This window comes from Motacilla alba, chromosome 2 (genome assembly GCF_015832195.1).
Source record: "Motacilla alba alba isolate MOTALB_02 chromosome 2, Motacilla_alba_V1.0_pri, whole genome shotgun sequence".
Lineage (NCBI taxonomy): Eukaryota > Metazoa > Chordata > Aves > Passeriformes > Motacillidae > Motacilla > Motacilla alba.
In genome coordinates, this window is record NC_052017.1 from 51854880 (window position 1) to 51882056 (window position 27177).

Below are 27177 nucleotides of genomic sequence, written 5' to 3' on the forward strand. Positions count from 1 at the left end.
CCATTATACAAGGGGAGTAATAACACATCCAGTCCTATAAGTGAAACAAACAAGAAAATAAGGTAATATTTGCTCCTGAAGGGTCCATCTGTTCTGTGAAGCAGGTGCACCCCACAGCGTCCTGTCAAGTGCTCACCATTCAGCCATACAATCAGGGGTACTAAAAGCCAGCCCTGCTGTGCAAACGAGTTCCATCCTCAGTAGCTGACCCCTGCATAACTCTCTAAGATGCAGCACTACATCAGCATGCCAGCCGTCTTGAGAATGCCTAGCAATTAACCTTAGCAAAATGAAACCCTTGCTGGAAGCTTTTCCAATTTTCTTCCTGGCCAGGTGGTTGAGAAAGGGAATGCATGGCAGAAAGGCTGAAGGAGAGAAGCTTTTGTCCTTTGGTTTGAGGCCTGTGATGCACCATTAAAGACTTCATACAACTGAGCCTCCTGTGTAGCTCTATCATCACCAACCTGTGCTCCTCATCCTCCAGTGGTCTGAAGGCACTGGTCTGCACTCTCCTCATACATACACAGCACCTTCTCACCCATGATACAGGTCCTTAGGCATGCCAGGGCACATGCCAGAGCAGGCTCAGGAGCAGGCAAACATCCTCTCTCAAAGAATAGGAAGGGTAATAGGAAGGCCATGAAAGTCATTATACTTTAATATTGGCATTTCAAAAAGTCAGAAGGAACAGCAAGGAAGTAAGGGAGACAAATCTCCCAACATTAAGTCTGATTTTCTTAAAATAAGAAGAATTTGCTGCAGTTTGGATTCACTGTTTACTAATGCAATATCAGACTGTCCCCAGTTATGAGGACGAGGCTGCACTTGATGCAGAGCAGGGCAAAAGAGGGTGAGTGGTCAGCAGAGCTCATCAGGAGCCATATCAAATGAGTGTCATAGTATCTAGGCCTGAGATAGGGATGCGCATACTGTTCCTGCTTGCCATTTATCATGAAGGAAATCCAGACTGATTTTAGTGGCTGCAGTATAATTACATTGGGAGTTTTGTCACTGTAGTAAACCTTGAGTTTAGTCATGTGGCGGTAAAAACCCCTCTATCTTCTCAACTGCCACTTAAAACACAGTTAGTTGACAGACAGACAACATTCATCTCATCATTTGGCATCCTATGGGCTTGAAGTCCTTCACATGAAAAGGAACGTCATTTTCCCTCAATAACTTCTGGGCTTTTTTATGCCCTTGAAGTGAGAGCTCAGTCTGAATTAGCTCGATATTTTTAGTTTATAATGCCATTTCTGCACACTGCACAAGCCAGCCTAATTATTTTACAGGTCCTGCTGATACAAAACAGAATTAATATGCTTTTACTACACGCTTCTGCTATATTCAGACATGAAGATGGGACATAAGCTGCAACTTCAAGCCTAGTTGAATCTCTCTCCAAAAACCAAAGGCTTCCTGAACTGGGTTCAAACCTCCTTTTGATTTCTTTCAATGTAGTTGGAGTCAGCATCATTGCCACTGATGTCAGCACATACATTCAAACACTAAGAGAAGCATCAGTACTTCCTTTAAAATATTCTCCAGTAAACACACACTGTAAAATCATCTGGTCTGTGACAGTTTTCCAACCTCTGAAGCAAAGCAAAAGATGACTACCAGCACCTGTGATGGCCAGCTGTGAAACATGGGAAGGTACTTGAGGCCAGACTGAAGCCTGTTGGGACTTGCTGACCTCAGGAAACAATCCAGCTTTGGTAGTGCTTTTCATTTTCTTAGTACAGAGAAAAAATAAGACAAAAGGAGAAGACTGAAAGCTAAAAATAATAGTCTTGTCCTGGAATCACTTTTCCTTGTGAGTAATTCCTGCAAATGCTAGAAGGAAGTTATGTGACCCTGAATGAGAAAGGAGACAGGTTTCACACTAGCAAAGGGTGCCCTTGCGACTCCCTTTCTCTCTAGCCATGGTATGTGTTATGAAAAGAAGTAACCATCTTGAGAAAGCCCAAAGTATTAGAGTCCATCAGTTCTTGCTGAGGCAAAATTCCAAGTGCATCACTAAAAATTTGTCTAAGCAAAAAGCCAGAAAGAGAGACTCTCACAAGTAATAAAAAATATCTCCTAAAATACCTTTCCCTTCACTAGTCTACTTAAATATGTGGAAGAATAACAAGGACAATACTCTTGCTCCTGAAAATAAAGTGGCTTACAGAGCACCCTAAGGGTGCTCCTATTCAGCCTCCCTGTTGCTCTAGGTTATGGTGAGGCAAATACTTTTCAACACAGGTACAGTGTGAATACAGGTCTGGAAGAAACCAAATGTAACAGTGTTTACCTGGTGCTGTACTAGAAAACCTGCTTTTGGACACCACAGTGACCAGTAATAGTGCAGCATGCTGGCAAAACCTCCTTTGCAGCATTAAATTCCTTTTAGCATGTTTGCCTACTGTGCAGCAAACCTTAACTATTCCTAAAGTTCTGCTGATACAACACGGGATAAATATTATTGTATTACGTGCATCTACCACAGCTAGACATGCACAGCTGACAAATACAAGCACTTACTCCTTTTCCCATACACAGCACAGAAAACCACTCTTATTTCTCAGTGCCCTGTAGCACTCCTTCTCTCCAGAAGGAAAAGGATTTCTGTCTTCCATCAGAAGGAAGAGGACATTTTTGGCCACTGCGCTTGCATGAAGGGATTCAACAAAGCTAAGTGAATTTTCTTTTCCCATAAGTAGAAGAAACACCTAGATTAATTAATCTTACTGTTCACTGACAGCCAAAGCACTTCTGTATCAGTAGCTTCTGCTGCAAAAGAATGGTGGCATTTAACTGATATAAATTACCTCCCACAGGTCAGTATTTCTTTCATTTAAACAGAGGAAATCACAGAGATATTAAAATCAGTGCTGCACTCCCTGTTTGCTTTCATTGACTTTATATCATGGTGAACATCATGGACATGGCCTAATGCGCAATATAATCAAGTTCCCATTTTACAAGATGCTAATTAAAACCTAGAATATTTTACAATGATAGCACAGATTGTAACTACAGTAATATCTAACACAGATTAAACAGTCAGGTACTGTAAACTGGCAAGGCTCTAGCTGGGGCAATACTATGTATTCACAAGAGTTTTTCTTTTATAAAGTAGATCTAAGGACATATCAAAGTATTCAGAAGAGCTTACACTTCCAAGCAGTTCTATCCAGACCTATAATCAAGTCTACAGTGAAAGAAGGCTGGAAACCACAAATGTAAAGCAGCAAAATACTTTCTGTTTATACATACTGGTTCTGAGGATGAAAAGCAGTAGATTAGAGCATTGAGAAAAGGGAAGCCTACAACATGTGCTTGGTTCAGATCAAAAGTGAAAACCAGACTCAACTTAGCCCCAGATTGTGCATCAGCGAACAGAAAAGGTATTGCTAGATGTGTCAGAGCTAAAGATGTGGTACTGCAGTGCAAAAGACAGGCTGTCCAGTCACTGCCTGCATTATGCTTACTTCAAGCTCCAGTTCTCTGTTCTCTGCTTTTCAAGACCACTAAACTTGCCAGCAGATTTAAAGCAAAATAAGTAAGTTTAACAGCCTTGCTGATTTCAGTTTAAACCAGCTTAGAGCTATTGTTCTAATAGACCAGAGCGTACATGGCACAGAAGTCCAGAACAGTCCTCAAAAATTTTTCTCCCCTAAGCTATTTGTGTCGGCTTTTACTGTTGCACTCTTGACTTCACTTAATGCTTAACATCAGGTCAACTCTTCAAAACAAGTGGAAAAAGGCTTACATTTTCTACAGCTCAGCAGTCAAGCATCTTATCACAGTAAGAGAATACCAGACATCATCCTGAGTTCACACTTCATATTCTACCATCTTCTTTAGAGAGGGATTTCCTCAGGAGATCTACAAATGGGTGAATATTCCCATTTCCTCCCAGGGGCTGAATTTAAAAATAAACTGTTTTGTAAAAAAATTCACTAAGCAAACACAGACCAAGTGCCTCCTTTCACACCATCACTTGGCTTCTTCAGTGAAGAAGCTGCTCTGGGATGCAGGGGGCGAATTCTGAAAGGAACAAATGTGGATCTGAGCTCCCTGTCTGCCACTGACAGAATTATGTCTGTCTATAATCCCAGGCACCACTTTGAAAATCTACCCCTAATTAGTGGCAGTGCTTCAGCTGCAAGCCCCACTCTGCTAACAGAATTATCCAGCTCTTGAATGCAATATATTCCACTTATCCTGTTAGCTTGTTAAGCCATTGTGCTGGCACAGTGGTATTTTTCTATCAGGTGCTTCCAAACAGCTGCCAGCTTCTCCGGCAGCAGCCTAACTCCTGCTGGGTGCTCTGCCGCCAGCTCACGTCCCTGAAGGACTCTGACCACACACACACAGAGGCTTCCCCATGTGCCATGGTCAGCAGCATTCTAGCCTTGTAATACACCACCTTCTCAATGCCATTCCCTAATTAAGCAGAGAATCTGTTATTTGTGGGTATATGACAATCACCCTCTCTCTGCAGAATACATCTTTTGCCCCACCCTGCAGCAGTATTTATTGATTACTTTATTTATTCCCAGGACACAGAAGTTTTTCATTCCAAAAACTCTTGTCCTAGAAACTCTTTAAATAGGTAGCAAGTAAATGAGTAAACATTTTTCCCCCATGTAAACGTTATGAATTTTTTCACCAGATTGCAGATTATAAACTGTGGCAGCAAACTAAAATACTGGAAAAAAAACCCTGCTGCTTACAACATACTCCAGAAGGCAACTATCAACACGCTTGCGACAAGAGGACATCCAGTGAGAGTACATACCAAGTATATGGAGGTTTCCATGTTGGCATGAAGCTATTTCATATCCCCCAACCAATCCTATGTGCCTAGAATGCTCTTTTAGCATAACCAGAATCTCAAAGAAGGATGCTGGGAGCAAACATTTCCAACTAAAACAAAATCAAGGACTGAGGCAAGAAATCAGTACCTCCCACAGAGTCCAATATCTTTTTCTTCCAAAATTTTAATAAATGCAGCTTTTAATTGTTTCAACAGCTCTGCCTAATAAACTTCAATTATCCTTTGGCAGCAGAGGAAAGACTTTGAACAGAGATTCTGCTCTTCTTTCACTCTTTCAAACTTCATTTAAATAGTCTTAGATTTTCAAATGCTGAAAGACACACATGCATGTGGCAGGCTTTGGGTTGCTGTTTCTGGGTTGAGGGCTGGACTACATCTAAGCTGCAGATATTTCACTTATCAAACTTCGGGGAGGATTGTCTTCTGCAGCATAGCCCATCAACTGCCCCCACACTGGCTCTGAGACTGCAGGTTATTCAGTCCCAATGACCCCATGCACCTTAAAAAGTCTCTCAGCAAGGTTAAAATGGTCCAAAACATGACAGTCTTTTACAGACCCAATGTTCAAAACAAACTCCAGTTAGTCAGCAGGGAAGATGGCTCCTTGTGGTTGCTAAACAGCTTTGTGTTTCCCAGTGTTACCACCATCCAGAAAAAAAAAACCTCTAAGAAAATCTGCTGTTATGATCAGATTTACACCAGGCAGCTGCCCATGCAGACCAGTATTCGCCCTGTAAATCTGACAGGTCCATACATAGACTATTAATGTGCTTAAGCACTCTGACAGCAAGAACTGCTTGTAAATATTATCCTCTCTGGAACACCCAAGCAATATCTTGCAAGCCACTGAAATAATGGGGAAGTTTGCCATTGACAGATGAAGAGGACTATTGGACACTGATTGGATCATGTAATTTTGCATAAAATTTGCCCCACAGACTTCAAATTCAAGCTATTCATGAAAACAATTTGTATGGAGAATTAAAAAATTGCTGCCAACACATTTTCTCTCTGCCTATGAAACGACCGGAGTCACCAAAACATAGGACATATATAGCAGAAACACTGACACATCCATGGCGTCTTTGAAAGGCAGGAAACGTTCAGCAGCTGCCTTCACTACAGCTTCAGAAACTCTTCACTCTTCTGACTCGGTTTGGGTGGGATGAGTGCACAGATGAGAAATGCTGACATGCGAGGGAGAGAACGTATCTTTCAGCTAAGCCATGTTTAAAGAAGGGCTCAGAGCATTAGTCATGCTGACAAAGCTCTGGACAAGGGAACCGAGTCAATGACCCTTTGCACCATAAAAGAAGCAGCTAGGCAGCGAACAATGCCCTTTCTTCTAAATGAATGCCTCAAATCCCATTTCAACTATGAATACCATTATTTCCAGAAGTGAGTTACAGACACTTTACTTTCAACCTTGGGTCCTACTTTGGGCAGAAATGAGGCAACTGTAGATTTATAGTCTGAATTTAAGAGTAGAGAAATATCTGTGCTACTTCAGATGTCCCTCGATCTTGCTGAATTCCTAACAAAACATTTCACTACATAGAGCATTTCTCAAGCCAGGATGCCACAGAGAGGATAAAGCTGAAAAGAAAAAAAAAATCTGCTTTTACAGATTCTACTGTCACTTAGTTAATGCAGCCTCATTTACACTCAGTGTTTCTCCTTTTAGCAGATCCATTAGACTCAGCAGAAACTGCTTATCTCACCTCAGCAAACTCATGAGTTTTATTTTTTGTTTGTTTGCTTGTTTTGCTATCTGTCTGATTTTGTGGTTGTTTTATTTTAATCTTTTCTATTTAAAGATAGCCTTTGTTTTCCAACTGGCTTCTGCTATCTACAGCACTTGATGTTTTGTTTTTCTTAGGTTTCTGCTTTCTAGAACAGAAGGCTTTAAAAAGTCAACAGGCTTCTTCAGTGAGGCGGGCTTGTGGGAATACTGATTGCAATCAAACTGCCATACAATAAACAATGCTGGATGAGATCTCCTGAAGGCACCTGACCCTTCAGTCAAAACAGGTCCAACTTCAAGCAGGCTATTCTGAGCCCGTCCGGTTCGGCTTTGAGTATCTCTGAGGATGGAGATCCCCCAAGCTCTCTGGGCAGTGTTTGACTACTCTCTTGACACAAAAGATATTCCTGAAGCCTAATCACAATGTCTCTTGCTGCAACTTGTGTCCATGACCTGCTATCATTTCAACATGTGCTGTGACTAGAGTCTGCCTCCTTCCCTACAATATCGCATTAGGTAGTTAAAGGAATCAGTAACATTCCCCATAAGAATTCCCTTAGGACTGAATAAATAAATCCATCTCTATTTTTGCCACTCCTCATATGTAAAGTCCAATCTGAAGGATGAAGAACACAGAGGCCAGACTCATTCTGAAAATGAGTGTGGCAGGGCACTAAGCAAACCTGAGGTATAAGAAGGACTTCTGGGGAGAAGCAACTTTAACAAAATCTGATCTCCAGTACAAGATGGATTCATTACAGCAATTTGGTCATCACCAAAAGCCTTGTGAAGGATTTGTCTTGGTGAATACTGGACGCAAGTCTTCAGAACATAAAGTTATTAAAATACAGTAGGAGGAGAAAGTGGTGTCAACTAAATGCAGGGGTGCTGTCATTTCAGGCAAGTCATTAACTACAGTAGAGCTGCAAGCTAAGCCTGACATGGCCACAGCTCACCTCCACAGCAAGAGAGGAGATGTCTCTCATGCCTGGGCCCTCCTGCCAGCTCTGACCACCCCACTGTGAGGCTGACACAGTTATCAGCTACCTGTCTGAGAGGCAGCCAAGGGGTCCTAAAGGCTGGTTGTGATCAGCACTCAGCATGATTTTCAGGCAGTCTAGACCTCTCCTAATCCAGAAGCTCTTCAAAATCTTAAAAGGAAGAAGCCAAAATAAAGGTGAAAGAAATTTACTAGAAAAGGAAAAACTGAAACCAGAAAAGAGGAAAAAAGGCAAGGGTCTATAGAACGAAAGTGGAAAACAAAGGGAAAAGCAGTGGAGGATGTTATAAGGAAAGCAAGAAATTAATTTCTAAAATTCCAGATCCTTACATCCTAAAAAAATTCCCTTCCTCCCTTTCAGATGTATCTCAAAACACCCAAGCCAAACACCAGAAAAATCCCAGTACTCCAAGAGTGATCACTACAGCTTTGTTAGAACTCAAATCTGACAGCAGCAGCTTTCAAACTTGCCTATGACAAAGGTGCGATCCTTTGCAGAATAATAAGAGAAATAAACAGGCTGCTTTAAAAACCAGGGTTTCCTGACTACAGTGGCACTTCCAGACTTTTCTGGTATTACATTTTAAAAACTCACACGTAACTGACTCAGGTGTACAATAACAGCCCTAGGCTGCCTTCAAACATTTCACCTCTGGAGTCACAGTCCAGAGTTGCAGTCTGCCAAAAAAAAAAAGTCACAAATGTGTTGGTATCTGAGGTATAGTCCATTATGCATTTTGTGAACTGAAGTTTAACAATTACACAGGGTTAGTTAGGTATTATGAGAGGTGCTGGTTGTCCTTTGTTAAGAGTATCAACATGTGGTTTAATTAATGTGGTTTATACTTAGGTTCACCACAAAGTCCTACCACACAGGCGTAAGGGCAAGAGCTGCCCAGTATAAATAAAAATCAGACTTGATGAGTTAAAAAGGGAAGTGTGTAAGAATAATTTAGTTGCTTTGCATCAGACTTTACAGATGTAAGAATTTAAGCCTCCTTTTAAAGTGGACGTATTGAGAGGGGAGGTGCTGCATGTTTTCAGTACAGATGGAAACAAGCTTGCCTGAGAATTCAGCTAGCTAGCCAGGGAAAAAAGCCAGATATTTAATGGAAAAGGAAAATGTTTGTCAAGAGATCCAAGGATTAAAAATGAACAAAGGGTTGACAATTCTATTAAAGAAATATTCCTATGCAAGTCTGCTGATATATAACATACTGACCTACATCAATTTCTCCACTTGTAAGAAAGCCTGAGAACAAAAGAGGTCTGAGTAATAGTTATAGGAAAAATTATTTTTAAAAGTGTGAAATATTATATAACTTTATTCTATCAACAACACTATGTTAAGAGAACATGGTTATCCTGTCAAGCTCCAAGAAATTATGAAATGCAAACCTACAAGATAACTGTGAAGCACAAAGTCTGCCTCTTGATATATAAATTTTAATGCTTCTTTCTTTTTTTAGCTGTCTCCCATCATAACTTTTTCCCAATGCAACATTAGAAATGTATTTTTGGATCACTCAGGTTTTGTGTGAAGTTAAGTACAGGCAATCCAACATACAGATAAAACAAAACATAGCACGATCATAATAGGGCTCGCATGCATGTGCACATGGACATCTATGCACACTAAACTCAGAGGGCAGATACCTGCAGGCACGAGTGTTTCTTGGGATGCTGAAAAACCTCCCGGCTTTCAGTCACTACTTGCTCCTCTCTATCACCTACTTAGGGTATTTCAACTGAAACAACCTGCAAATTATTGCAGGCTATCTACAAACATTCAAAATGACCTACAAATCCACCAGTTATAAATGCATGCAATTTTACCTCATTGTCATTTCCTCAGTCTTGTCTGCTGATTTTAGGTTATCTGAGGGTATGAGTTATTTCAGAAGAGATCTTAAGTACTGGCTATTTTTATAAAGGATTATGCATTGCAAAATGACAATAATCTCTTCTCTCCCCAGATCTTTCTCCCTGCCCCTCTTCTTTCCAGGACTAAGGAAAGCAATGAAAACAAAAGAAAGATATTTCAAGAAAATGAAATTATTTTTCTCAATTACTCTGGCTGCTGGAAAGTCCTTGGTTACTGAAAATCCAATCAGGACTAAATTGCTGGCATCTATCAGCTGTAGAAGATATGAAACTTCACTGCAGAGCTACACACAGGTTCAGTGCAGGCTACAGACTGCACTGTGGCTTTAACAAATTTTTGACCTCCTTTCCCTCTTCATATCTGGCTGTTAGTCTGGCTGCTGCTCTGATGTAAAGAAATCCAGACAGTGCTTGAAAACAGGCATGTTGGTACATGAGAGCTGCTGAAATTTGTTGAAAATTGCTGGGTGAGAAACTGGGCACACAACTGCCCATCTCAGCTTAAGTTCATACCTTGGCTTGTATTCAGATACTTGTGATACAGATGTGTGGACACAAGAAGAGGTCTGGTACCTATCTCCCAGCTTTCCTCCCACTGTGCCAGCTTTCCAGCTGGCCACAGGAAACATGACATCCTTCAGCTTAGGAATATGTGATTCTACTAAAATCTGTGTTATATTTGTGGGTGGTTCAGAGACTTTATGAAGTCTGTACACCTACCCTATCATTTATCAGTATTCTCAACTATGCATAAAAGCTTTGTAAAATTGTGCTTCTTTTTTGCACAGCAAATTCACAACTTACATGTTCTGCTTATTTCTCATCTGTGTGTCCTAAACATTTCCCTCCCATCTGAAAACCTGCAGGCTACAGCTCTGACTGCAACACAGAGCACAGGCAGCTTGGTCAGTGCATCAGGAGACCTCAGCCAGAAACCATAGCTAAGTCCCCATGATCTTTTCTGAAAGAAAAGAAAACAAACAAAAAAGTACAACCAAAACAGCCACAAAAACCAATTTAACTCAACTTTGCATTGGACTCCAAAGCAGCTTGTCCACAGTGACATGCCTTATAGCAGTAAGTAATTTTAAATAGCCACACAGAGAAACACAATGTAAATAACTTGCATCTAGCCTATATTTGTGCAGTAGCTCACCCAGGCTTTGAGAGAAGGACTGACTGAACAGGCAGAAAGATCTCTACTACTTCAGTAGATCTGGCTTTCAGGTTACTGTAATCTACACCAATAGATTTAAAGCCCATAGCCACACCTTTGTAATCATCTTTCCCTGCAGATTAGCCCATCTTCCCTTTTCACTTGGCAGTGCGTTTGAGACACAGTAGTCAGTACTGTTAAATGAAAGACCATTCTTCAAGAAATAAGATGAGCCTCTGACATCCAAACGTTGTTTTACAAGCATCACAGATATTTTAAAAAATAAAACCATAATTACAATTACAGGATACAGTAATTCTGCTGTATTTGCACATGCATCTAAGCACCTTAGAAGAACTTCAGTAAAAGGAAATACAGTAAAGCTGTAAGCAGTGTTAACTGATATAACTGATCAACTTCTGATCAGCTTCTTATCTCCATCTTTGCTAAACCTGGAACATGGGAGAAGGCAATAAAATTGAACAAAGGTAAATGCAAAAACTGAAGAAAGCAAAGCTGTCTTTTTTACTTGCAAGGCCTAAATAAAGGTAAAAATGTGACCCTGTGGGGGGACATAAAGCTTACAACAACTGACAAGCTCAAAATTATTTTCCTGCTGGAATGACTTGCAGCCGTCAAGCCTTCCACTTACAACAGGGACACAAGCTTTCCCAACATCTGCCTCTCTCTGCGGGTCCAGCGCAGAGTAGTAAAGGACAGCTAGTGAAAACATTAGGGCAAGTCATGATGTGGATAAGCAGTCCTGGAAAGAAAAGGGAGCACAGACCACCAAACCCTGGTCTTTTCTTCTTTATGCCCCATCAGGCAGTACTGTGAACATACCAGATTTGACCTAGAGGATTTCATGCCCATGCACTGCAAGATTCTTATAGCTTCTATGGTCCTGGGTGTTGGACTAGCTGGATACTGGATTCACCCTGGCAACATTCCTGTTCCTTTTTTTTCCTGACTGAAAAGTGTATTTTTTTTTAATTAAAGTTGTGCCAAGTATAAATAGTGCTTTCACTAAATAACAGTCAAAACACACCAAAAATGGGTAGAACACAATGTTCTCTTTTTAAATTCATTAACAGGCCTCTAGTGCACTGAATGAGATTTAAATCAATGTGTACAAAATTTGCAATAACAAATCAAAGCAGCAAATGCAGGGGAAAAGGGTAGAAAGAATCTATTTTTTAAAGCAACATCAAAGCAAATATTTTTGCAACTTCTGAACTAAAACATACTAGAAAGCTGTGTCATGTAGTCTAAACTACCCCTGGTAATTTATCTTGTGCTCACCCGCAATCAGACTCACACCCTATCACAGCAAGTTAATTCCTAGAAGGGAGGAAGGAGGAGGTGCTTCATTCTTTCATTCAGCACTCTGAAGTACTCCCCAGGTCTAAAACCTTCTCCCCTTCCCCCTTCAAAAACTAAAATATCTGCCCTCAGACCCACTGTGTAATGTCAGGAACTGCATTGTTTTTCATTAACGAGAGAGTATCTAAGAATGTAAAAGGCCAAAGCAAGGATGATTACACCAGTGCAGTGTGCTGAACAGTTGCTAATCTCTCCATAATTTACTAAACCACAGAAGGGAGCAATATGATGTGCAGATATTACTATGGCTATTATGTGACCGTAACAAGAGACATTCCAAAAGCAAGTGGCTGGGAAATACCAGACTCTTATTGAACCCATTAACAAATAAATGGCTTGTGTAATGGTCTCCCTGGTGCTGCTGAAATAAAATCACTCCAGTTCCCATCTGTCATACTTTTTATTTCTTCATATCGACTCTGCGCTGTACTGCAAGTCTGCTAATTAAACCATTCTAAATCTACACTTACAAGTTCATACAGTATCAGATGCCCAGTAAGGTTAAATATGACCCAAGTGTTTTCTTTGAAACAACACGTACAAAGAAATAGGGCAAAAAGAAGCCCAAAATTGGTGCAACTGACCTGCACAGTGAAGACTAGGCCATGGCCAGTGATAATTAGGGATGGCTCAGCAGCTCCACAATTAGTGCTGCTTAGGTAGAGTCCATGAGAGGGCAAGAAATGGACATCAATTTAACAGAACCTGCAAATGGTAGCATTAACCCTGGTTTTTGTTCTGTCCGCTTGAAGTCTTCAGAACTGCACATTTGGACTAACTCAATAGGAAAAAGTCTGATGGATGAACACTTACAGAATTATTTTACTGAATAATTTAACAGATGCCAGCTTTTTCTTATGTCACCTCTTTCCTGTTCAAATCCATTGCAGCTATGTCTACAGCAACATGTCTTGTGTGAGGCTACTAGGAATTTAAGCATGCCTGCAGTGGTAAAAGAGGAGTAAAGCTAATGCCTCCTTGGTGACAAGCATCGCATTCCAGAGAAGGGCAGCACTGATCCCTGGTCACCTGCTGCCCCGCATCCCACATGCACCATGCAAGAGGTTCTTCCCCTTCTCTCCTAGATATGCACTTCTTGAAGATCTGTGTGAAATATGCAGGTGGATTTGGGCGGAAAAAACACTGAGAAGTATTTTGGGAGCATTTGTCGCACAAAGTTTTTTCCGATCCATTTTGATTTTTGATGCTAAGACTAATTTTAGTCTTTGTGTTTGCCATTCCATTAAGATGATCAAATAACCTGTCTTTCATATGGATGAATGAGGAAATTATGAAGACTGATAAGTTAAATAACATTTAAATATGCAAACAGCTGTGTGCTAGAAAGCAGAGATATTCTTCCTGGGGTGGAACAATAAAAACACACATACCTGCATACTGAGAGTTATGGGCTGCTGCTCAGGAAATTAATGTTCACAAAGAAAATTGTTTGTACCTCCCCTACTCAATTTGTGCTTGTTAGATAATAAATTAGGAGCACTTACCTCTCAAAAAGGGTGTAAATCTATGAATGAATAATAATAGGAGTTTCAACCATACAGAGCTGAAAAGTCAATTACAAGATAGAGAAAAAAGCCACCAGGAGCATGGACCTGGATCATTTCTTATTTAGCCACTGATACACCTGAAATCTGTCATAATGAAAATGAAAGTGACCCTACTTGCCAATTGTATTCTGTTTAGAAAGAAAATCAGTAAACATTTCCAGTAAAGTCAGTGAGCTTTCAGCACATGCTCCACACCTTTACTAAATCAGAACTGTAAAAGCAAGTATTATTAAACTGCACTCAGAAAGGACCTTCATTACAAATGAGTTTTCTTAATATTTAAAGAAAATCTCAACCATCCCTACTTAAAATGAGAGCAGGGAAACTAAAAGGAAGAAAAAGGTTATTATTTGTAACACAGTGACTATAGTTATGCTGCAGCCGGAGGACCAATTACATCCTGGTTACGCTTTCCAACTCCACTAATTTGTATAAATGAAGGGCTCACTACGTGACAGGGTAATTGCAGTGTAAATACAATAGACTTTATATAACTAGATACTGAAAAAGAGCCTGTGTTACTGAGGTGGCAATAAGAATTAATTTGGACGTGTCATTAACCTTCAAATTCTTTGAATCAGTGATAATTAGGATATAGAAAAGCATAACCAAAAATGTAATTACACTGAACTAAGGGCTCAATTGTGCAAGTATTAAGAGGCTGCTCATGGGAGTAACTATGCTTGAACATGAACTGAGTATGACCAAAGACTGCTGTGGGTTTATAAGGAAACAACATGGAAAAAAATAATTAATGACATTTTTCAGAAGTAAGAAGCACGCTGATGGTTGTTCTGATATCAAAAATCATTCTCTTATATTATGTAGCTAATGGGGTCAAATGCTGCCAGGAAAGCCCCACTTCCTTCTGAATGCATGTTAGCTGTAGCCACTGAAATGGCTGGTGTGTCCCTTCTCTAGAACATTTCAAAGCAATGCAGGCAAGACTTTGTAAGATGAAAGTGCTCGTGTTCCCTATGTACATCCAATCTTTGTTGATTCCCTTCTAAGAGGTGCTACTAAACTTCTCGGATCAACTTCCGTGAGCTACGACAACTTCCTAACTCTAGACACCATAATGTTCTTTTGCACACAATGACAAATTGCTCCTTGAATGCCTATGGAAAACCAAGGCATTGGTTTTTGACAGACTGAACTGTCTGTTCAAATGCTAAAACAACTCCCCAGTCAGTGTAAAAATTTCTTGGAATTCAAAAACGCGTGTTTTCATGTTAGACCACTTCATGATGTTGGCCTACACCAGTGGCAAAGTATGAGCACATACGCAGGCAGGGTGTGGACAGCCTGCTGCTGTTGTGAAAGAAATCCTGCATCAGGGACAACCCAAAATAGGCAGGTACTTCCAACAGATGAGAAATCCACACAGGTCACTTTCCATCCGCAGTTTATGGATCAGTTACTTTATACAGAATTATTCACCTCAAATGGTTAATCAAGGAATCCACTCTCTTTCAGCAATTGTTTTTTAACATACATATTGTCTGCTAGGTGTCCTTTTAAATTGGAAAGGGACCATATGCTGGCAGAGAGAACTTTGTATTTGACTACTTCCTTGCAGCTGAGTGAATATTTCCAGTTATTTCCCCTTCTCATTTTGGCTTGATTTTTTTTCATTCCTGAACGACTTACCTTTGCAGGTAAGAGGAGGAAACGCATACAGAATATTGGTGGCACTAACAATGCTGCTCCTTGCCTTGTATTGGAAGGCAGCTGCAGCTGGGGGAGCTCTGGCTACTTCTCAGCTCAAGATAAGGAAAGGGGATTCTCTTGCTCAGTTTTAACAAATACTCATTCACCTAAGCATACCCATAGCTTCCAGAGAAGTGCTGCTTCCCTCCCTGGAAATGCTGAGCCTTTCAAGGTACACCGCTTACACTTGTTAAAGATGTACCTGGCTTGCATTCTTTGTTGTGATTAATTGCAGTAGCCTCATGTTGTGTATTCCATAAACTTTTTTTTAACCTCAATTGCTGAACAGTGCAGAAGCCACTAGAAGTTTCTGTTCCCTCTTTATTTACTGTCTGTTGAAGTATAATTATACCTACACCCTCCAAATCAGACCTTTACATTTGTTCCATAGCAATGTCCTATAACATGGACAGTTTTAAATCTCACTTATCACAGAATCAGACATGAAATGAAAAAGAAGACATAGGTGAGATTTTAAAATCCAGCCTTCCAATAGAATGAGAGATACAGCTGCTTGTATATGCACACTCTCATAAAATCCTGTCTTGTGGCACATTTATGGAAATGAAGCAGAATCCATCATTATCAAACACTTCTCAGCAGCCCACGCTCTGACGTGACAGTACGTAATGCAAATATTTACAGCAGGAAGTCCTCAGGAATGATCAGTCAGCACCAAATAGCAGCAGCTTATCAAGCAGTAATTCCTGCTGTGGGAAACCCAGCTGAGGCAGCATTTCCACACAAACACAATGAAGAGAAGATATCTTCCAATAATCAGCTCCAATTTACACAGCTTTACCCACAATGCCAAGTGTATCTGATGAGTCCCACCACGATCTGTGAGACAGAAACAGCGGCATGAAAGCTCCAGAGGTTCAATCAGCTGAGGCTCTTTGCATCTAATACAGAGCAAGTGAATGCTCCCGGTTTAGTGAAGACATTTGTCCTGAGGCTAAAGCATTGATTCTCCACTTACTGCCTTTTAATTGTGATGTATCAAATTTATCTTTCCAGGCTATAACTTCTTAGGGAAAAAAGTTCTTCTTTCTTCTGTATGCTGTTCTCATGCCAGCTTTATTTTACTGCAAGAAAACCTTGTTCAGATTGGATAATTTTTATATTAACAATGTAACACCTCCCTACTAGAATTAATTGCTGTAACCTGTATTTCTTTCTACAACAATGTCTGATGTAAGGTTGAATCAGTGGTGACAATATTATGAATAAATGAAGAGTAACAAACACAGGAACATTCCAGATGTTGTGAAAATGCTCTTTTCTACTGAGAAAACCGTTTGCTCATCCATACCATGGTAATGTTTACGCTTTAGTAGTACAAATTCCCATGCACAAGCAACATTGCTTTCCACTAGTTCAGAAAAAAAGGAGCCAGCCATGATGCTCCTTTTCTTTTTTTCCAGAATTTCAGGTGCTCTTTTTTACTGTCATTACCCCCAGGCCTATCTGCTGCCCCAATTTCACATTTAAGCTTCTGCCATGTATGAATTGGCCAAAGTGCACAACCCTTCATTCTCAGATATTCAAGCCTGATGATTCACAGGCAATAAAATGTGACAGGACTTTTCACCAACAAACGAACTGCAGGGCATCCTAATCAGCAGGCAAGGCAGCTCTAATAACTAGGTTACAGCATAAGGGGATAAATTCAAACGGAGCTGAACATTCATAAGACAAGAAATGTGAGATGCTGCTCAGCCTAAAGCACCACTGGTGCTCTACAAAGACAACCATCTTACACAGCAGCTTTTTTTCCCTTTGGAAGTGGGATTCCTTTCATCTGCCAGTTAAAGAGAGTCTCAGCAGCGCGTGAACAAGAATGGCAACTGCTCACAGCCCCCAGCATGACTACTTCCAGCTTCTTTTCCCTTTTCAATTGCAGCAAACTGTAGTCAGACAGACAATGGAGGTTTCTTTTTTTGTTGCTGTCGTTTTAGATCGCGGTGTTAGGATACTGCTGATTATCAGTGTTTTCAGACTTGTTGACAGGACACACACCAAGCAGCCAATATGCCAGCTGCTGCCCCTGATGCAGAAGTTGCCACGCGCTCGGAGGCTTGGACAGAACCCATTTGGGTGGCTCTGGCACCAGCTGCAGATGAGTTAGTGCTAGCAGTAAAAATACTGTCCCCAGAAGGTCACCTGTCCTCAAATGCTGCTTCTCAAAGGACACCTGCCCTGGATCTTTTCCCTAAGCTGTGCCAAACAAAAAGGTTTGCTTGTGTAAAAAACACAAAGCCTCCTTCCCTCTGTCCCCCTACTGACAGTGTAAGAGTCAGTGAATTTGTGACACTATCACTACAATGGCAAAACTCTCTTTCATTTCAAAATACTTCAGCCTTGACACCCACAGTAAGATCCTTAATGAGATTTCCCTGTAAAGCTATTTTTTCTAACACACTTAGGTCCATCAGCCACTGCTAAAAATCCTACTGGCTACAACAGAGGGTAAATTTCTAAGCACAGACCACAGGATGGCTTCTTTCAGCAGAAAGGATGTGCAGGAAGATGTCCCAGGATCTGAAGAAAGCTTCCTCTGAGCAGCAGAGGCCCTCTGTGCACCAAGGCCACAGCAGTCCGAAGACCACAGCTTTTGTTGGTACTGGAAGAAATGCCATGCCCAACACCCTGAGGCAGTGCTCTGAACCCCTGGAGCAATGAAAACAACTGAGGAATTTGATACATCTCCCTCCATCAAGAAGGGCCCCGCGTGTAAAGTCTCACTAGGGTAAGAAGTGCCAGGGACCTCAGATGAGCTACAGGCATGGTGCTAGAGTGTCACAGCCCTTAACTGATTGCACAAAATAGTGAAATCACAGTCAAAGGTGAGTGTTTCTGGTTCTAGAGATAGTGTCTGCACTTTGCATAGTAATATCCAACTCCCAGCAGCAGCTACTGCAGAGGCTCACAAGAACCAAGAAAAGAGTAGGGCTGAGCAAACCCCGTTATCCCCTTCCCCACCTTTGCAGTGGGAGTAACACCATTTGCCAATGGTACAGGTTGCTATAAAACATTCAAATACTTCAATAATAAAGGTTGGACATGTACTGCAGAGAGGCAGATGGAGAAAGCCATCTAATGGTGTCAGCTGGGAGTAAAATTTGGAGGATCACACTTAGCTGAAAGCGTTCACACAGGCAAGAGTCAGTCTAGTATTTTTTTCCAAACTCTGAAGGAGTTTTCAAATCTATAGCACTTTTTCCTCCTCTTTGTACTCATACAGAAGGCTCTGTCCAAGTTCATACTGCATAACCTTTGCTGCCATTTCATTGCTTTTGTTGTCTTCACTTAGTATTTGCCTTACAATGCACCAAATAAGTCATGCAACAAAATCGGAAGAAAACAACAGACAAAAAGATGCTGCACCTACAGCACAGCTGGCTGGCCTCTCTGGTCTGCAAAATCCCACACAGGCTATTTTGAAATGTAGAAACACAGGAAAAATTAGAATATTACAGAAAAGAATGCTATTTCCAAGGACACTGGTTGTGTCCTCAAATAGAAAACCATTATCTGATACCACTTTAATAATATTTTGGTTTTTAGTTGTGTACAGTAAACTCAGCTAAAGGTCATAATAGGCAGCGCTCATCTGATTTCTATAAAGACCATGAGTACAGCATGAAGAGGATTTTCCTTTAAACACAAGTACTGCCTTGGCTGAAAGTGAATGGCTGTTCTATTTCCCCATAAATATGTATGTAAAGGTCTCAGCTAAAGAACTTGGAGAGATTACCTATTTGCATATTACAAAGGCACAGGTTTCAGACATTCTTCTCCTAATTTCATACATACTGCTGATACTTAATAACGAAAGAGTAACCCTTCCATACTATACCTGAAAAATTTGCGCAGTTGACTCCAACTCAGGTGTAAGACATGGATGGGAATAATGCAAAAACAAATTCTAATCTCTCAGCATAACAGTATTTATTGCCGGGGTTGGCTGGCTTACCCTTCAGAGGAGACAGGAACTAAATCAACGGCAGACATTATCCCACTCCATTACAATAACTGGGAAATCAGCAAGAAGTCCTGGGGCAACAAGACGTGACTCACTATAGGCTAAAAAGAACTTTTCAGCATCCCTCAGAATGAAGATATCCAAGGCCACATCCTAATGCTCTTCTGAAGACAGCTAAAGGAATCTCTCCAGGCTCTCAAACTGATGAATGGCTTCACCTTGAGCATGTCAGAAAGGTGCAATGAGACAAGAATGCCTTTTAGTCCTAAAGGATGTGCCAGCAGCCTCTACCCAGTATCTAGTTTGCAGCTATATTTTCTATCAAAAGAAGGCAAAGAGAAACCACCAAAAGTCTTTTCATGGCTCAAGGGTGAAAAAATTAATTCTTTCTGGCTCTGGTGAAATCAGATACAGCCAAAACACAGCATGGGAGACTTTTCAGCCTTTCTAGAAACATTAACTTTGGACTGGGAAAAAAAAAACAATCAAAAACCCACACCAAAAAAGCAACAACAAGAAGAACAACAAAAACAAACACCACTAAAAAAAAAAAAATTAAGTGATGTCCACTGCAACTGACATAAACCCACAGGTAAGACAGCTCTTTCCTGAACCCATCTTCCAGACTAAAGAATATCTGAACTTGTCTTTTTCTTATGCTGGTTGGAATACAACTTAGCTCATGCAGGTCCCTGCCAAGCCTGGCATGCAGTGAAACACTGTCAGCTTGGCCAGACAGGCTTTGGAGGTCATCAAGTCTCTTTGTGGGCTTCTAAAAGATGTTTCACTCTTAGGGTGATAAAATTTCCCAATAGCAGACAAGATATATAGCTTTTTAGAGCTACCTAAGCCACAGAGCTTTGCTAGGCTCTAGCAAATCAGAATTGCTCTCAGTGAAGCCTCAATCTGTCAAAAATGACGTTCGGTCCTTTGATAGATCAGGTCCCAAGTGCCTACTCCTTACCACTGATGGGGGCATGTCACAGTCTGCTTGCTCCTGGAACTCAGAGGCACTGCTGTAAAAATGCTCATTTTGAAAAAAATCACTTTAAAAGAGGAAAATGTTTTCCCTTTCTGGACACTTACTGTATTTGTAAGGATCCCAAATCTCTAGGGGTATCACCCAAATCTCAGCAGAGAGCAGAGAACAGCACCCAGCAGAGAGCAGAGAACTTTACAGAACAGGATACAGCTAGGATGTGGGACTTGCCCCAAAACAGAGAGGTTATCAGTGACAGATTCAGAGCTGAATCTATATCCTCTTGGCATACAAACCCACATCTTCATGGAAAGACTACCCATTTCTCTGTACCACAATACAATGAAGAGCAAATATGTTCAGTTTTGATATAAAGATATATAAAGCACACAGGGAAAGGAAGGCATAGCACAGTGACAAGAGAACATACATGGAAAAAAAAGTAAACATAACTTACAGGAGCTGCGTTGTTTTTCACTGTCACGCTTGGAGTCGTGGCTCGTAGCGCCCCACTCACGCCGTGGTAGTACTTGAAGCAGATCTTTGTTTCAGCTAAAAAAAAAAAACCAAAAGGGATATTTAGGATTAGAAAAATTGCCAGGAGTAATCTGCATGATCAGCTACAGCTCACAGACACAGGGCTGGCAAGTTGCTAAATTGCAAATGGTTCATTCTGACTGGACGGCACAACAGGATACCTCCTGCCTCTGATCTTCCCCTTTGTCGGGGTGAAATTTGGAGTTTGGTTCATGGATTTAAAACAGTTAAAATCCAAACCTCTTCTGAGCAGAAGTCACCACAGACAGACCTTAGAGCACATGTTCAGCATCCTTTAGGAAGAAAAAAAGTAGGGACATATAAATCTTCCCTGTTCAGACATACCAAGCACTAATGTGCAGAGAAATTTAGGAACTTCCTTAGGACAAGATTGCATAGCTGCTCACTGACAGGTTTTACTGTGCCAATTTGTTCTGGCCTTGGTCAGGGCAAGGACGTAGATCTCCACAGATTAACTGCTCAGGCAGTTACTACATTAAAGCATTTTCAGGAATAGCAGATTACCACCAGACCCTGCCTTAATGTATTTCCACTGACTTCTAAAGATCTAAATTAGGTGAGGAACACAGGAAAGGTCATGATTTTTGACACCCATAGTGCTGCTTTTTGCCACATACATTGGCATTCAAATAAATAATATTGAGGGAAACTCATCTCAATAAATGTATCAAGGCACAGAAGTGAAAACAGCTTCTTGTTAATCAGCCCCTCACAAGCCACTTTTTTGTCTGCTAGAAGAAGGAAAGACAGTTCCAGTCAGCTTCTGTGTTGGTCTGCGACTACAAACAGATGCAAAGTGCTGCTATTTGCCTACATGCCTGGAACTGGTGATACTTGCTGGAGCTCATCCTGGCCTGCCTGCTAGCATGCAAGAATTTTCTTCCACAGCAAACTAGATGTGAACTAGCCTGGCATGTTCCTAGGTACAGTCAGGACCCAGTGATTACGCAGGGTTACATATGTAACAGGTTTGTTTGTGGGATCTGAAAAATGCCTGTTTAAATAAAAGTAGCTTTCACATCTTCTGGTTTTAACTGGATAATGACATGGAAATGTTAATCTGTTCCAAGATTTTCCCTAAGACCTTGCTTTGCAGCTGCTGCTGTAGCTCAGGGAAAACACCAGCCTTTGCTGGTAGAGCCACAAAAGTGCTCACTGTAACTACAGTTACAGCCTATGTATGAAAACAATTTTAAAAAGCCATTTACGTGTTTTAACATACAAACTGCATTGCGGTTTTAATATCAGTAACAAAATTACTCAGATCACTGCAGCAATCACAAAAAATATTAAGAGCTGAGACTGTGACCACAGATTATGGTGCTATGATCTGCTGTTTGTAGATCCAAGAAACAACCAGGTCGCAGTCCGGGTGGAAGCAAAACCTGGGACATGAAAAGTGGAGGAGACTCTCAAAACCGCAGGCCTGAATTGCTTACCCTGATACCTACACAGGAACATAGGTGGAAAGAGAAATCCTGATATTTTTTGAAAGACAAAATAATTTTAGAAGTGTAAAGCCTTCCCAACTTTGAGATGTTGCTTGGGAAATGAAAAGCAAAGAGGTGATGTTCCCAAGTACTTTGAGCACTGCTCGCTTTCAGGTGGCTTCCCAGTCCTCCAACCTGAGGGGTGCTGCAGGAATGTGCAGTCCATCGATGAGAAGCACAATGCCAGTGCACTTAATCTGTGAAAACCATATTTTCCATCCCCACAGCCTGTTCTTCACCAGACGACCAGGTGCACATTTCGCTCATACAGTGAAAATACAGCCTCTCCCCCTATATCCACAATATGTACATGTGTACCATTTACTTCACAGCATTCCACAAGAATTGGAACAGAATACAGAGTCCTTCAGCACCTCCACAAGGGGCTGTGAGGCCAATCCTGGGGCTGAATTCAAACCTACACCCCCAAATGAAATTCTGCAACTTTAGGAGATTTACTTGAGGTGTCAGTACAGCTGAGCCAGCGACCCCGCTGTTGCACCTGGGAGCAGCAGTTGTTTCCTTTTGGCAGTAAAAAAAGCTGGATGAGCCTGTGGGACAGAAAAACTGCAAGTCCAGATTGTATTTTCATGTTGTAATTTTCTCTACAGGACTTTTAACAGCTCAGCAGCTAACTCATTTACTCGCTGAGAGGACAGCAAAAGCTGAGGATATCACAATAGCTAAAACATGCAGTTCTCACCAATTATTCAAATCTTAATTTTCTTCTCCCCTGGAGATTTTTAGCTACAGTTTTCATGGAACATTGAGAACTAGAATAAAGAGAAGCCTTTAAAAATTATTAACTTTTGTAGTTAATAAAATATAACTTCAGGTATTAGCTTGTAGGAAAATGTTCAGACCCCACAGCAGGAAATCTTGCCATAGGTTGACAAGTCGGAAATCAGTTACCATGTGCATCAGGAAAATTTTAAAATAATCCATTTAATTAAAGTAAAAGTATTAAGAGAGAACAGAAAGCATATGCAGTTAATCTGGACATTTGTACCACTTTCAAGGACAAAGGATAACTAAGATGACTGAATATGTATTTGGAAAGAACTATGCAGTTATTACAGGATCCTCTCAGTTTCACACATTTGCAACCAAACTGCCCACATACAGGTGGAAACCACAAGAAAGCAACTGAAGAGAGATGCAAGTGTCACACCCAATTCAAAAGAGTGGCGCAGCTGGAGCCATTCACCAAGCAGTGGTGATTAATGAACGTCAAAGATTTCATTCAGAGAACAGATCTGAGAGAAAATGTCGTATGTAGGCCTTCGAAGGTTGAGAAACTGCTCTAGAAGCATCAGGGGAACAACATTTTCTTTTTTCTAGATTCCTCTCTCCCCTTTTTGCTCATATTGCTTTCCGATTGAAAATATTATGCAAGTGTCTATTTTCAATGGAGAGATGAAACTTTGACAAGTATAAAGCTTGCAAAATGATATACAATTTCTCTATGTGTGAAAATGCCATTAGGATACTAGTTGGCTATTTTTTTGGCCATGAACCATTCTTTACAAACAACATTGCAGGTGTGATGTTTTTCACTGCAACAGAGTCCTAACATTTTAATCCACCTGAAGATTGCTGTTGCATTCCTGAATCACCTCTGAGACATTTCCAAAACACATGCAGAAACCTGTGGGCTTGGTACCACTGCCTCTGCAGATGAACAGAAAGCACTAAAAGTATTGGTAAGGCAGTGATACAAATTAACCTGAATATTATGCAGCTGGCATTTGTAAATAATGTATAAAGACTGTCTGGATTGTAGTCTTGCAGATTAGCTTGTTCTGAAATAAAGGAGACCATTTAACTCTGTCCTGCTGCCCTAGCTACATGGCAGAGTACACGGGTCATGAGCAGGTGCTGTCCAGTTAATCCCCAGTTATAAATAAATGTGCACCATTGTAATTTTCATCTCTTATTATTTAATGATCACTGGACACAGCAATGTAGTTATGATGTTGAAATCAGAAAGTAAGGAGGTTAAATTCTTCATTCCATTAGCAAAAATGTCAGTGAAACTGGCAAATCTTCCAAGAGATGAGATGCCTAAAGATGCTTGGAAACAGTCATGCCCATGGCAACTACCAAACTACCCAGCAATTCACATGGATAACGAACAAAACGGCATTGTACTCCCTTTACACCAGGCTTGGTATCTCCATTTCTCCAGCCACTTTTGACTGGAGTAATTTGCTTCACAGTGGCTGGTATGGGGCTATGTTTTGGATTTCTGCTGAACACAGGGGTTGATAATATAAGGATGTTTTTTCTGTTGCTGAGCAGAGCTCACACAGAGCCAAGGACTTTTCTGCTTTTTGTACTGCCATACTGAGGATTAGACTGGGTGTGCACAGAAAAGTGGGAAGAGACACATCCAGGACAGGTGATCCAAACAGACCAAAGGGATATTCCCGACCACATGACATCACACTCAGTATACAAAGTAGGAGGAAGAAGGACAAAAGGGGGAATGTTTGGGGTGATGGTGTTTCTTCCTAAGCAGCTACTACGTGTGATGGGGCCCTGCTCTCCTGCAGATAGCTGAACACCTGCCCACGGGAAGTGGCAATAGAATTCCTTGATTTGCTTTGTTTGTGTGTATGACTTTTACTTTCCCTACTAAACTGTCTTTATCTCAGCCCACGAGTTTTCTGACTTTTACCCTTCCAATTCTCTTCCCGATCCCACTGGTGGGGGAGTGAACAAGGGGCTGTGTGGGACTTTGCTGCTGGCTGGGGTTGAACCACAACACCATTATACACTGACTGTGTTACAGCTCTCTGCTGCATTGGTATAAATAAGAAAATTTCCAGTTGTATGCTCAGATTCACCACTGCAACTATTAGAGATGCATAAAAAATAGAGCTGCCCCAAAGGAAGGCCCTCAAGGCACAGCAAGGGAGGACAGTCAGAACCAGGCAACAGGAAGGGTAATTCTGTTTTCCTCCTTGCACCAAGCATCTGTGTGGGCCACACAGGTTATGAGGAAGGGAAGGGGAACTGAGATGTACTTCACCCCTGGACACCACAGACACCACTGCCTATTCAGAGGAAAGCGCTGAGAAGTTTGACTTTTGCCAGAGAAACTCTGCCACAGGGCTTCATTCCTCTCACAAGAAAAAAAAGTTAATTTCACAAAAATTATTTCACTATCAAAGATCCCTGAGTTGTCTCAGTTAACAAACCAGTTTTGCAAATTAACTGGAACATTAATTTCCCAGCTGAACATTACTCAGGGAATAGTTTACACTGCCTCTGCAACCACCCAGCCCCTGAAAACACTCAATTCCTTATGAAACTGAAGTGAGAGGAGATAAAATCTAGTAGGGTCTGCTGATAAATTGCAATTGGAGGTACTGAAGGTTGAAACTCTCCAAGAGGTCTCCTAGTTCCCATCATCCAGCCACTTTTCCGTCAGTGTTATTTGTCCTGTTGGTTTATTTGATACACTTTCCCTTTGAAATACTTCCACTGCTACTCCTTCAGAGTTATCAAAATTGCCCTAATGTCTTCTCAAAAGTTCACTTGATCTTGTAATTAATTCTCTGTTCCTTGCTTACTAAGGTCAACCTGATCTCAGAGGCTTAGTTTTCACTTAAAGGTGGTTTTATTCTTTCAAATATAAAAAAAACCTCCGCCAAGATTACACAATTTCCCTTGTTGAGCTAAAAAAATCCCAGAACACCCTAGTGAGTATTTCAAGGAAGATAATATTCTTTGGGGGAGGCAGGAAGCATCAGCTGGTGTTTGCTAGGAGCATGTGATGCACCTGGGGCACTTTCAACAAGCTTGTTGTGATTTACTCCCATGACACTTTTTGTTTCAGTAAAACAGCTGAGGTGACTAAGCATTAGGTAGGCATTTCTCACTGCTGTAAAAACCTCTCAGGGAAGTAATGCCAGTCTTAAAAACTGAGTCATTTTTGATCAATTCAATATATTACTAAAAGAGCTGTTGTTGCTCTTTTGGGCAAACACTGTGCATAAAAAATGAAAGGTGTCAAAACCAGTAATGAAAAGGTAGTTGTCTCTGGTAAGTGGTTGGGAACCAAGTGAACCAAATCAGACAGCAAAGCAATTAAGTTATGAGTCATAAAGTTTTCCCTAGAGAGGAGCCAGAACTGGAATAAACAATTATATGATGCTGTGCTACAATCAAATCGCTGTGGTACCATCCTGAATTAAAGTAGCCACAGTGATCTCTAGAAGTGGAGACAGCTTGTGTCAAAGTAAAGACTGTGAATCAATGGAGGGGGTAGAACTGTTTGAATTCATTAGGGAAACTGGGAGAAGCATATGAAAAAACTAGGACAAGGAATTACAATGGGAAACCAAAACAGAGAGAGATTAAAGGCAGTTTATATGCAGAACTAAGTGACTAAGCAATGTCTTTGAGGGGAGGGGAGGAGAGGATTGAGATTATAACAAAATCACTGCCCCAGAATGGGACAGCGGAGAGAGCAGAGAGACTACAACTGCATAAACAAGACTAAAAAGAGACTAAAAGAAAAGAAAGCAGGGAAAGGAAACAAAGCAAAGAAAGGCAGACAGGGAAAGAGTAAGAAAGTCAAAGTTTAAGAAGAAAGAAAGTGTGACTGAGACCTTCAGGCAGCATGGAGCAGCACAATGTATAAACTGTATCAGCAGCTACCAGGGAAACCTGAGGTGTACCTCATGTCCGCCTCTCATGCCTGATCTCCCTTCTCTACCTGCTGCTGTCTCCAGTGCCCATCTCCTCTTTATGAATATCACTGGAAGCATAGAGAGCAGGTAAATTGTGCAACACAAAGAGGTGAAACCTAGCATTCCAGCATCAGCATGACCCTTTCCCTAAGCATCAATAGTTTTTAGACAAATTTCGGTAATTTCTCATGA

At 41.0% G+C, this 27177-nt stretch overlaps 1 protein-coding gene across 6 annotated transcripts in view; it reads right to left on the reverse strand.

The window, feature by feature from the left end:
* HECW1 (HECT, C2 and WW domain containing E3 ubiquitin protein ligase 1) overlaps positions 1 to 27177 on the reverse strand; it is a 246687-nt gene that overhangs the window by 95414 nt on the left and 124096 nt on the right. For all 6 annotated transcript variants that reach the window (XM_038129377.1, XM_038129379.1, XM_038129376.1 and 3 more), the window contains one exon: positions 20695 to 20789. In XM_038129377.1, coding sequence (XP_037985305.1) covers positions 20695 to 20789 — 95 coding nt within the window. The remainder of the gene's footprint in view (positions 1 to 20694; positions 20790 to 27177) is intronic.